This window comes from Calonectris borealis, chromosome 22 (assembly GCF_964195595.1).
Source record: "Calonectris borealis chromosome 22, bCalBor7.hap1.2, whole genome shotgun sequence".
Lineage (NCBI taxonomy): Eukaryota > Metazoa > Chordata > Aves > Procellariiformes > Procellariidae > Calonectris > Calonectris borealis.
Window position 1 is genome coordinate 8,785,360 of NC_134333.1, and position 12,987 is coordinate 8,798,346.

Below are 12,987 nucleotides of genomic sequence, written 5' to 3' on the forward strand. Positions count from 1 at the left end.
TTCAGCTGCCCTAAGACCTAGCACTGATAGCAGAAGAGGAGAAGGCTGAGAACAAGGGTTTCCTTGGGGCTGTTAAACACACCATCGACACGGGACCTCCGCTGTTCCCTCAGAGGTTTAGGTCCTTGGAAAGCAGCAACACTCTTTCAGGCTTCAAACAGAACACAAGATCAGGACATGAATTTCACATTGACATTTTTATTAACGCCAACTGTTTTAATTGTTTTTTTTTAAACAATAGCACAAAAATGTTTCAGGGAAGCAGTCTGACAGTTAGTCTGATGACCTTCTGAAATACAATTAAGCCACACCAAATACGAATTCCTGTTAAAGAAAAAGAAATAATATATGGAACTCCAACCTTTGTATTAGAGGGTGTTGTGTCTGGTTAGTAGACCACGCTGCTTTGTGAAGTAAATGATGGCACACAGCTTAGACTTCATCATCACGCCAGTCATCACTAATTTAAGGCTTCTGAATCAAATTACCATCAACATCACAGAAAGGAACGAAAAGCTAGTGTTGCTACGGCCATGAGGAGATTGAACAAGCTGGATCTTTTAGACAAGTAACGGTGTCTTGAATAGAAGAGACCTGCCCTAACAGCAGCCAGGAGAACCAGTCACACAGTAGTTATCTCCTCACTTGCATGCATTTTGAGGGTGCAATTTAGTAAGAAAAAAAATAAATTGCATGAATCTTTCTCTTATTTAATGTGGCTATGAAAGATGTTTCCTTACAATTCCATTATCTCTAAGAAGGACATCAGCAAGTGGAACCAAGGAGAAAAACCGAAGAGCAACAGAACATTTTTCTTTTTGCTGAGAGGTAACACAAAAGGGAGGGAACCTACTGTCCTTGGATTGGGGGGGGTTGCAGGAACATCTCCCCAAAACCTTGCACTTAGCATGATGCACAGACTCTATGTTATACCAGCTACCTGCCTTTCCGAGTGACCTGTTCCACACAACGCTCAGAGGCATTAGCCCATTCTTGCCCCAGACTCTCCACAAAATTCCACTGACCTAGAAACCACTGGTTTCCTTTTTTTGGGGAGGGCTGGGGGAGGGTGTAAAAAACAGAACATCTGTCAATAAGAGTGTCAGGAGGGGGGTGTTAAATATTTTAACCACTGACAAGGCTTGAGGAAGTTTCACAGTTTTGTTATGCTCTATTTTATTACTATCATATTTACAGATTTTTCTCTCTTTTTTTTTTGCTGAATTGCTGATAATTTTAATAGAATTTAAATCTGGAGTGTGAGCAGGAACCAGTTAACTACATTCATTGTCCAATCCCCATTGGTTTGAGAAAAAGACTCCAAATTCTTGGCATATGAATCAGCTGTTGGGTCGCTCCTCCCTCTCCCCATGAGGCGGCAGCAGGACTGCAGCAGTGGCATGCACAGATTCACACCATGGCTGGTGGGGCCTTGCGCTGCAGAAAATATTGGTGGATGTTCTCGGCGTCCCGCTTCAGCCAAGCTGCATTCAGCAGAATATTTTCACAGCACTGCTGGACAGTGCGTTCTGCCGATGGAGCTGGGTGACTCTCAAAGAAGGCCTGTTTAAAAAGCAGAGAACCATCCATAAGGGTATAAACAGGCATAGGCAAGATTATATTTTTAAGTCGCCAAGTTCCCTAGGTTATATAGAAACGCTTTTGTGAATTATGTTCCTCGTCTGACTACAGTTCACACTATCTGCTCCCATCAACATCACAGACACTGAAAAATTTGCAGGGTGCTTGCCCGCGTTTGCAAGTCGTGTAATCCCAAGTACAGAGGGGGAACAGCAAAATGCCTCCATTTCTCTGCTAACGGAAAGCCACGGTAGCATTTCTACGAACGAGCCCAAATGCTGCCTCCTGTCCTGTCTCGTCCTTGCTGCCAGGGACAGCAAGCGGCACTTGAAGAGATTAATTCAGTCTCTCATTGGGAGGCAACAAATGAGCAGCAAATCAAGTGTGTATTTCTGGATACTTGGAAGAAGACACTAATGGAAGCCTAAGGCCATTTTGCAAAAGCATTTGTCTAGGTATCAGGTTTCTTAGCACTCTACCTAGGCCTCTTTCCAAGCTGCATAATGACCTCCAAGCACCAGCAGCACTCAAGAGTTTTGCTGAATATTCTCACGTTTCTTCTCCCAGAATCAACAATATTGATCCCCTGCAAATAGCTGAAGAAACTGCACCAGAGGCTGCTGTGACTTTGCACTTTACAATTGGTTAAAGGGTAGAATAAGCTGGCGTGGCCGGGAGTCATCCCCCGTCTTCACGCAAGCAGGCTTTTCCCAGTATTTGGCAGATCACCTCACACTAATGAGCACGACAAGGTGACATCAGACACATTAGCTACCCCAGCTAAAAGCTAGGTATACTGTCTCAGGAAGTTCTCTTGGAAAGTAGTTATGATTTAGTTATGGATGATTGTTCTGGTAAATATTCTGGAAAATGTTCTTTATGAAAAAAATTGACTATAGGGCAAGATTTCTCTGTAAAAATCACTTATGCCACTGAATCTTTGCTAAGAAGAGATCACTAGATGATAAAAAAAGATAGATAGAGCTCACGGCTCAGCACATCTTTGAAATAACAATTCCTCCCGAGCGTTTTCCTAACAGGGAAGTGGTAATTAAGGGCCATATTGTTAAGTTTCTTCTTCCAAGAAGGAGTCCCTGTAAAAGTGTGGGCAAAGAGTAAATAATAAAACCTACACACATTTTAAAACGCTACCAAGACCAGTGCCTACACTCCCAAGTGAGAGGGGATGCTCGAGTCCAGTAATGAAATCCCATCACCCTGAGCCACCAGCTTCAAGACAGGCTCTCTGCAGACACATTAATCTGCCTTGCGTCACAGCCTTGCTCTCGGTACACAGCACAAATGACCACACGAAGCTTGGGCCTACAGGATGGAATTTAGCCGATTTCTGCCTTGTTAATTCCCCCAGGAGTCCCTGGGGGCTAACGCAGTCAGCCCCAAATGTGCCATATCAGCCTGGGGAGGAAGAAGGCTCTGGTGTAAGCCTCAGCTTACTATGGAAGTTGTAACAACTATGAATTTTGCTACAATTATCTTTAAAGGTTATCTTTTGGGGAGTCTCAAAACCACTGCCACAAACTGTGCTGGATTTTATAAAAGTTTAAATGAGTGAAACTAATGAAATAGAAATCACTAGAAGTTGGACATCACTTTGTGAAAACGCTAATTTAAGACATTTCAATAAAATAACTCAACCTAAAGCAGTACAATTCTAGGCAACAGCCAATATAGTTAGAGGCAAAGCCACAGTTCAAAACCAAAAACCCGCACAGAAACCCATGGCTCTTCCATCAGGTGCTTACAGTCTAGACACACAACGTTTGTCACAGATGAATTTAATCACTTCTTTAATTAAAATTTCTTACCTTAACTTCTGCGGCCATTTTATCATTTGCAAATCCATCCACTGTTAGCTGAAGGAAAGAAATATTGACCGAGGGTAAGCATTTAGCATTTCAAATATAACAGTTTAGTTTTGGTCATGTATGTGAACGGGACTTTTCTCACAGCTACACATACCTTTATTAGTCTGGATATTAAGAATCCACCTTGGTATCGATTATAAAGTTCCTCCCAATTGTCCCTTACAAATTTCCAAGCAGCTTTCCTGCCCTGCTTGCTGCCTCCAGCTACTCCACCAATAACAGATACCGTGTCCTGGGGACGTACCTCTTCCTGAAGATGAAAACGTAGACAGGTATTCAAGACTGTTTCAACAAATACAGCATGTGGCTTTACGCATTTCTGCACTGAATTGGCTTTATACATTTCTACGCCAAATCTGTCAATGATAGCTTCCCCCCCAAACTTTAAGATACAACTCAAAGATGTAATCGTTAAGACTATTGCTCCTATTCTAGCGCATCATATGCGCACGGTGCTCTATCACCAAGCACCCTGAATGCACTTGTCATTCTCACGAGGTAAGGAATCAGCAGCTTTTCCAATAACTTACTGAAAGTGCAAAGGTGAGAACTTTTTGAATCAGTTCCGGTTGAGAGATGGCTCCAAGAACTCGTTCAATTCGGTTCTTCTCCTCCTGCATGTCTGCTTGCTTGTGAAGCTTCAAAGCCAAAGTGAATAATATTAGCACATGGTATTAAATGCCAACTTCTTACCTAGCACTACCGAACTTGCTGTATGCGCTAGAGCTGCTAGATTAGTCTTCAAGCCTAATATGTGACAAATTGAACTTGTTCATGAATCATCCTGCAGCTCTCCACATTACGGACCTCATTACACATACATCAGCAGAAAGTACCATTAGTAATGAACTGATCTTCACCACTGTTTATATAAGGTCAAGTAGGACCGTGCCTCCAAGCAATGAAAAATAATCCTAAAATGAGGGATGCAACAATCCACTAGGTGGCAATTTCACACTACACACGGACCAAGGAACACCGTAATGAAGCCCTAGCGTTCACATTGTCTGTAAAACGTCGGACTGAGCCTGTGTGTAGATAAACTATATCTTAGAGGAACTTGTAGGGTGGAATATTTAGCTTTTCATTGCATAAGCTGGCAATGTTAACAACAGAGTGTGCACTCACCTTCAGCATAGTGTCTAAAGTAGTACTATCTCCATGCTTCAAAATAGTTACATATACCTAAGATAGAGCATAAACAAGGAAGGTCCTTCAAAACCCACACTTCTGGAAATGCAACAATCAATTTCTACATATTTGGGTTAGATTTCAGACAAGTGAACAGATCTGGAAGATACCGGCACTGATCCCTTCTATGTTTTAAGACTGGATTTTAAAGACACATCAACTCCTTTACCTCTTCCTCAATTTCAGCATAATTTTGGGAATTTCAACCACAGCAAAACGCCAGAACAAGAAATCTTTGTACCACACAACACCTAGCCAGTAAGTACTTCACATACACTCCGTTGGTATCCACCATAGGAAGACTTTGTGCCAAGCTGACACCTGCAGAGCTCTTCCACGATCCCTGCATTTTACCACATTGCTTTTAAACCTGGAGGATGTAGGCTGGTCACGGATGGATGTAAATGAGTAGAAGTCAGCTCAGGTTCAGCGCTGCACTTGAACAGCCTTCAAAACCCAAAACGCAACACAATCTAGAGACCAGAGTTGTTCTGTGGCAGTCAACGTGGGTACAGCTGAGCTTGTTAGTTATGGCTAAGTATTGGCCATGACGGATGAAGCTTACTTGATTCAAGACACACAGGGATGCTTGTACCATGCTCCCCAATATAATTTTCTTCATAACTGGACTTATCCAAGCTCCCACCACCTCTGCCAAAACCAGTTGCTCTCACACCTTGACACTGGTTTCCTCTAGCCTCCCTATTCTTGGAAATACGAGAGTTCAGTGCACACAGTGCCAAGTGAGTGGGGACAGTCTTTTGGGAACCAAAATTTACAATAACCTACAGGACTCCTCAGATCAGCTGACAGCATATGTTTTCCTTCCACATGGTCCTTAAATCGGCGTCGGGCTTCTTCTAATGTTGCCTTGTGACCAGCTTTTCCTAGTTTGCCCAAGACCAGACCTCTCAGAAGGGCATCTAGATGACCTAATGAGTGAGTAGGGGGAAAAAAAATAATTATTTGGAGACACAACTCCGCAATTAAATTAAGTGTTCTTCCACCTAGAGTGATCAGGGCAGAGCTGTTTAACAATCCTTCCATATGCTTGAGGATATCTAAAGAAACTAGGCCTTTTCTCACTATGCTTGGTGCCAACTGGAGAATACACTGATTTTTTTATAGCAAGAGAGTCAGAAGATGATTCCAGCCCAAACACAACAGGCTAGGCCTGTAACCTGAGCTAAGTCAGTAAGATTAACCATTTGCGTCTACGACAGGACTGACTAGGACAAGTAAACATGCATGTACATGGCTTTCCATTCATGTAGTCTAACAAGTTTCACGCACTCCAATAGATGCACAGCTAGAGCATTTTTATCAGTCAGTGACCAGGTAGGGAAAAGTTTTACCATTTTAACTTGCGCCTGATAACAGAGGGTTGTTTTGGGGTTTTGTGTTTGTCTGTCTGTTTTTAAGTACAAAAATACCCCTGAATGCCTACTTCAGACTCCTCTTCCTCCCTCCTCTCCCCTTTCCCAAAATCTTGATGGCTTATTTACACATGAGTTTTCCAAAACCACTACTGGATTTCACAGCATAAGTTTCCTACCCTCTCCAGGTTTGGGGTCCCATCCCAGTCTCTCCCCTATTGGTGAAAAGACATCTTTCACGAACACCTGGATTTCCTCATAGAAGTCTGTGTGGGACAAGAGAGTTGAGAGGATCCCCAGGTTACAGCTGAGGTCGCTCCACACAGTATAATTGGGCTCATTCACAAAAGCTTCCATGACTTTTAGAACCTCTACAGTGCTAATGATTCCAGCTCGGGCCTGGGAGAGGAAAAGACACAGATTAATCTTACTTCCAAACAGAATTAAGATGTCTAATAGCTCATCACATTATTTTTACAGTTGTCCCTGTTAATTTTGCACAGCCTGCACATAAACTCTATTTTCTTTGTTGTGGGGTTCTGCCAAGGTGAGTTAACGCTAGTCAAAGCACCTTAGCTGTCTGCTCACGGCACACAATGCTTTTTATACACAGGTAAGCACTTTACAAGGAGACAGCTATGTAATTATAAGCACATTTTGCAAACAAGAAACAGACAAGGAGATTAAGTGACTTAACTAAATTGCAGCAATGCTGGCAAGAAAAAGCAAACCCCCAGAGTTATTCCCAGCCAGATACTACATCCACCAAAATCTTATTTTAACTAAAAACTATAAAGATTTAGAGATCTAATTTTTGCTCTTCATTAAATTGAGAGTGTAAAACTGCAGAAGTAATTTTTGCTTCCTGCTTCCCGTGAATTAGTACAAGAAGTAATGCCTTTCCACTTCTGCCAGGAAAATTTTATATTAACTGCTTCACAGCGTCATGGACACTTCTATGCTCAGTGCAGTTGATAATACCTACAGTAGGTATCTCCAACCAGATTGCTCAGATTTTTGTTAATCTCAAACCAGACCAGTACCGGAAAAGAGGTGAAGATCAATTTTTATTACCTAAGCTATATTCACCTATGATAAAAACATGATTAAAACTGAAACCAAAATAGGAGTCTAACACAGTGTTCCTACGTGTATTATTTGCTCATTTTTTTTGTCCCATTGGTTTTGCAATATTTGGAAAATGACTCAGCCTACAATTTCAAACCCCTTCAACTAAGCCAACTAATGACAAGAGTTACAAGCTTTGAAGCTGGAGAGGCAGGGTATCAAATCCACATTTTTAAAAGTTTCCATATACTAGTTGACTAGCAAGAATAAGAAAGTGCAACCTGAAATACAGAGTACAGTAACTAATTGTTCAGAGCTAACAACACCTGCTTTGGGGGTAATCCCTTGCTTTTAAACAATAAGAATCCCCAACAGCTATGTCCTCCAGTGGAGGACAGTTTTAACAAGCCCAACTGAATAAAGTACATGGTGCTGATAGTATTTGATAAAGTCATTGAGGGGATCATTAAAATATCCTTATTTTGATGAGTTAAAAGAAAGCAAGTTCTCAAAACACTTCATTTTGTAAAAAAAACTATAGTATAATACACCCCTACAGAGAACAGTGTAACAGGAGTTAGAGACAGACTGCTTCCATAGGGTTTAAGTCTTATAATACAAGTTAGAACTTGTCAAGCTAATTAATAGCTAGACGTATGCAGTAATCCCAACGGCACTTTGCCTCCAGAAAGTGAGATTGACTCTTCAGACACCGATTTCTGCAGTTACTGTAGCTCTCATTATTAGACCGAATAGCAAAGGGTTGCTTACCAGAGAGAAAAGATCATTCTGCAGGCCAAGCCTGTCCACAGGGGGTAGGGAAAGGTCTTTGATCGCTGGTATTAAACTCTCCAGCATGTCAGGGCTATACTGAGTACGGTAAAACCCTACTGTTCCAAGGTTTAACTGAAATGTACCAAAAGAGTAAAAAATTAAAAGTAAGGAACAAACAAGAAAATGCTTTTTTATTTTTGAACCACTAGAAATTTCTCAAAGCATCACAGCTCAGAGAATTCAGTCACTATCATTTACATAAAAAGAAAAAACAAATCATAGGTAAGGGAGAAAGACTTAAGATTTCAAAGAAATGCTCACTAAGAAGTATAGAAGACGAGAGCGTGCTGACATAAAGAAACAGAGGCTAGAGCTAAAACTAGGAGAAGGAGAAAAGAGAAACTTCTCTTCTAGGGGTAACTCCTAGCTGAAGTAAGGGTAGTCATGCACTGAGAAGATAAAATGCAGGAGACTGCAGGTGCTAGAATCTTAACTTTTGTAACCTCTCTCCCACAATCTGCTTCATTCAATTTTGATGGAGAGAATCATTTTCCTAAGAAAGGAGAGCAAGCACCTCTGCCCAGCGTAAAAGCAAGTCACGGTCAGTAAGCTTGATGAGCTACACTGGCTACACGCTGCTACCTACTAGTGTTTTAGTGCAGATGGTCAAATATTGTGCTTAGTGAACAACAGTACCTGGCATAAACCAAAAACATTGCTGAGCTCATCAGGAAGTCACCCCCTTTGATGCTGCTATGATTTTGGTCAGTGCAATTGCCAGTCCTCAGGACCATGGCACTAACTAAAAACTTCAGACTGACAACCTTTGCAGCCAGCAGTCTCACAAATTCACCTTGGACTGAGCTGGATTGTTGCCTTCTCAAGCAGAAATGTCAAACTTCACCCTCATTTAGACAGGGCATTTTCAGAGTTGTTCATTCATTTCACGCCCCTCTCTGTTACCAGGGAGGGACCCAGATAGATATGGGGATTCCAGAGGCTCATGTTAGTTAAATAGGAAGATTTGATTAATATTAAAAAAAGAGACTAACCCTTAATGTTATTTCACGGAGTCACCTCTCCGAGTACAGCTCCAGCTTAGAAACTCAGTAGTTCATACAGCAATAGTCCCAGCCAGTTGCTGTCTTTCAATTTTTAAATTCAGTTTGACTGGTGTCTGCAGGAGACCGCAACAGTGAATTTTTTCACTTGCAGATTTGTACTTGTCTGGCAATAGCCAGTAGAAAACCTTCACACTAATGAAAGATAAACAAGACTATTTTTGCTCAGGATGGACTTTAACTAAACTGCGGTTGCCACGGGATACCAAAAAAGCCACCACATTTCAATTCAAAAGCTGCCTCTAATTGCACACTGCTTTTCCGGGCTTGGACTCCCAAAAGGTTCAAGTTTACATTGTCTAGACTACTCTTGGAAGGCAAAGGACTACACTAAGCAAGCATTATAGAGAGCAGCCAACATTCAACAGCAGCACAGAGAGGCCCCTCCATAAGAAATACAAGATTGCAAGGGGGCGGGGGAGGAAGAGAAGGAGGAAAATGAAATGCAAGGGAACGTTACAGTGACAATCAAATTTATTCCCAGCAATATGTTCTCGTTTGTGACAACTCACCTTCACCCACTGGTCTGGCTTGATGTCTTTCAAAACCAAGGTGAGCTCTGGTTTGTCCATCAATATTTGCATTTTGGCACACGTGGGGTCATCACTTGTACAAATACTTATGGGGACCATCCACATGGGGAAATCCTCCCCTAAAAGAAGAAACAATAAAAAGGAAGGCCTAAGGAAAAAAAAGTATGCACACAACACTGAGAAACTCTGCCTGATGTTCAAACGAGTTTCAGCAGCAGTTTAAGCAAGGCACAAATCTAAGGGAAAATGGCAGTTCTAGAGTTAAAAACTAAGAATCTCTAAATCACCTTTCAAGCCAAACATTTTAATTTCTATAAGCATGGAAGATGGGTGGAATCTGTGTCTTAAGATAGAGCTGGCTTCCATATAAGGCATTTTTATTTCAGCCCTACTATAAAACCATCAGCTTACAGAGCTCCTCAGATGGCAGCACTGGCCTTAAACTGGACATCAGAAGAGAAGCATTTCAGAATGAAAACTGTACCAAAGACTGCAGATGAATGCCCGCTCTCCATGCAAGGAGGACATGGAAACCACAGGTGTGAGGGCATTCAACCTTAGATTTTCTGAAGTTTAAACAAATACTTAAACACCTGAATCCAAGCAGAGCACCTGCCTGCTCTGCAGTGCAGCTGTTTCATCTCTCAAAATTGCTGCCATTGCATGAAAAGCAACGAACACTCCATTCTTGCTCTTAGCCCTCATCTTACCAGTATATGGTCCACTGGCACAGAATTTCTTCTGGACTAACTTCAACACTTTGTCGTCTTCTTGCTGAGGGAAAAAAAAGACAAGAAAAAGAGAGAGAGAAAGGAATTCTCAGAACATCTAATCTCAGCTTCTGTATATCACAATACATTCGCATGCCCTCTGTTAAACCGAGTAACTTGTATTCTCCTTCAGAAAAAGGAGTTACCTCAAGAATCGTTCCAATGCATTAATCACTGTTGAAACACACATGCCCTATTTCTCATTTGAATTTGTTGTCTGACTTCAGCTTCCAGCCAGTAATCCCCACTCACCCTGCAATCTTGTAGAATAAGCATAACTGAACCAGAGTGAGAAGCAAAATGTGTTGCAAGGGGAGCTAAGTCAGATATTCCCTCCCCCCAACACACATTTCACACACAAAGAGCAAACGGGCTATGTCAGCAAACCCCAAGCACATGATCTAGAGCGCTTGTGGAATAACTCCATATCGCTTTGCACTAGGTTCCTCAAGTGAGCTGCACTTCCCCTCCCTTCAGAAACAGAATTGTCACTAAACAAAGCAACCCACTGTACTGCCTCCTGATCAAAGAGAATTTTTTAAATAACTGGATACTACTAAATTTGATCCTAAAACACAGCTAAAGGCAGAACTTTTGATCTGAAGTGCTGAAAAATGCACAGTTATATTTACCTGTTCAGCTTCCACATAAATGAGCGGAAATCCCATTTGTTTGGTCCATGTATTCATCACAGCAGCGATAGGTTTACCACTAGATTTTTCCAGGCTTTCCCAGAGGTCCTCTGCAGAAGAAAAGTCTGACTAAGGACTCCCAGGGTCTTGACATGTGAGATGCTATTAAGGACACTATACGGGCACTGGAGGGTGGGAGGCTGTATTATTACTCCAGTTTGCCCTTCATATTTTGGGTTGTGTTTTTAATCGAATTGTAACGGATGATAGGCAAGAAAAAGGAAATAGTTTAAACCACTCATGGGGGAGAGAGGGGAGAAGAAAGCTCCTTTACTACTAAAAAAATGCAGTCAATACACACTGCGATAGAGTATAATAAAAATGAGCATTAAATATTCAAAATGGTAAATGGAAGAATCTTTTCCTATAAGTTTTTCATATATTACGTCAAAAGAGCTGACCAAACATGGACTGGTTTTGGCTGATAGAGCATGATGTTCCACTTCCACATTTATGCCTGATACACAAAAAAGGCTTAAGTAAAGAAAGTGCTGTGAAATATTAGACAAGACTTTGAACTGTTTAATCACACATGCAATCAATACTGCAAAAGGAAGCTTGCAAAAAGCTTACATGGCAAATCAACATACTCTATTTCTAAATTAGATTACTACGCAGATGTGGTTATCAATGGTAAATGCAGCCCTTTCAGATTACCTCTGCCGCATACTCCTGAGATACAGAACCCCTAGAGGATCCTGAATTCTGGCTGTGCAGGGGACACGTTGTATGAAACTGGAAACAAGCCAAATACTTCCTTGCGTTTCAGCTATCTCAGGTGGAAAAAACAGCTCTTTAAGGATCCATCACTTTAGCACTAAAAACTTTGTCTCCAGAAATCACTTTTCTTAAGCATGTAATAACCACCAGTTACCTGTAGCAGCATTCTTCTGCTGGAACTTCGTTAAATATAAATTCATTCCTTTCCGAAAGTCCTGGGAACATACAATTGAATATGTAATGGCACCAGAATGGAGGTCCTTTCTATCCTCCCTCTGCACTGTATTTATATTCAAGAATTGGCCAAGGAATCTTAGGATCAGTATGTACATCTGTAACTCCTTCCATATTTTCCCACTATCTTATTTCTCCTAGGTAAGTTCAAATAGATCCCAAATACAAATTGGAGAAAAGTTTTCAAATATAGAATACACAGATTTAAATTCTTTTTAAAACGGTATTTTTAACTGTAAAAAGATTTGACAATCTACATTTGGCTTTTTAATAACAATCCTTTTACCTCATCACCAATGTAGTCATGTAGCATTCGGATTACAGATGCTCCCTTGCTGTAAGAAATAGCATCAAATATTTCATCTACTTCAGATGGATGGCCAACACTAACCTGTGGTAAACAGGATAATTAACAGTGAGAACAATTTTAACCATAAAAGATTTTGATTTTGCTTGTTCTAGTGTTTAAGGACCTGACTTTTCTCACTGAAGAAAGCACACGCATATCCATCACTAAATTGTCTTCATGGAATCTCTGCACCCAGTCAATTAAACTTATTCACATATGGCTGGGTTAGGATTGGTTTAAACATACTTGAACTTGGGTTTTGGTATTTAATCAAATACACTTGGGGATCTTGCTTCAATCCTTTGGTTCAACACTTACCCAAAAGCAAAAAAACAGTGGAAGTTGTTTAATTCTGGGACAGTGAACAATACATACTCAGGAAATGCGCTCAATGAGAAAGTCACTCTAAAATGACCTGTTGTACAAACCAAGGTCATCTCCCAACGTCTATTATATATATAAACATTTCCTAAGCTATCTGAAAACTCGTCCACAGTGATCTCTAGGAATTTTCTTTTAGCACAGCTCCCAGTTTTGCTGTAATTGAGCTCGCTGCTGCCTTCTCTTCGTCACTGAACTACTGCCTTGTTTCCAAAGCAGCAAGCCCAGCTAGATCCTACTTATTCCAAGACTGTCTGCATAACACTCACAGTTCTGGGAGTACAACGCAGAAACAGGTGGCCTCAGACAGA

General features: G+C 41.1%; 1 protein-coding gene across 3 annotated transcripts in view; it reads right to left on the minus strand.

Annotated features, from left to right (window-relative positions):
* Positions 1–12,987, minus strand: part of NPEPPS (aminopeptidase puromycin sensitive) — a 39,380-nt gene continuing 26,393 nt past the window's right edge. The window contains exons 11-23 of one of the 3 annotated variants that reach the window (XM_075171516.1): positions 12,233–12,337; positions 11,867–11,927; positions 10,933–11,042; positions 10,241–10,304; positions 9,510–9,649; positions 7,874–8,008; positions 6,214–6,433; positions 5,448–5,590; positions 4,596–4,652; positions 3,998–4,105; positions 3,562–3,717; positions 3,408–3,455; positions 1–143 (exon numbers count right to left, since the gene is read on the minus strand). In XM_075171516.1, the coding sequence (XP_075027617.1) occupies positions 18–143; positions 3,408–3,455; positions 3,562–3,717; positions 3,998–4,105; positions 4,596–4,652; positions 5,448–5,590; positions 6,214–6,433; positions 7,874–8,008; positions 9,510–9,649; positions 10,241–10,304; positions 10,933–11,042; positions 11,867–11,927; positions 12,233–12,337 (1,473 nt within the window). In that variant the 3' untranslated portion in view covers positions 1–17. Of the gene's footprint in view, positions 144–178; positions 1,564–3,407; positions 3,456–3,561; positions 3,718–3,997; positions 4,106–4,595; positions 4,653–5,447; positions 5,591–6,213; positions 6,434–7,873; positions 8,009–9,509; positions 9,650–10,240; positions 10,305–10,932; positions 11,043–11,866; positions 11,928–12,232; positions 12,338–12,987 lie in introns of those variants that run through there. The other 2 variants (XM_075171515.1, XM_075171518.1) reach the window with 2 other exon arrangements.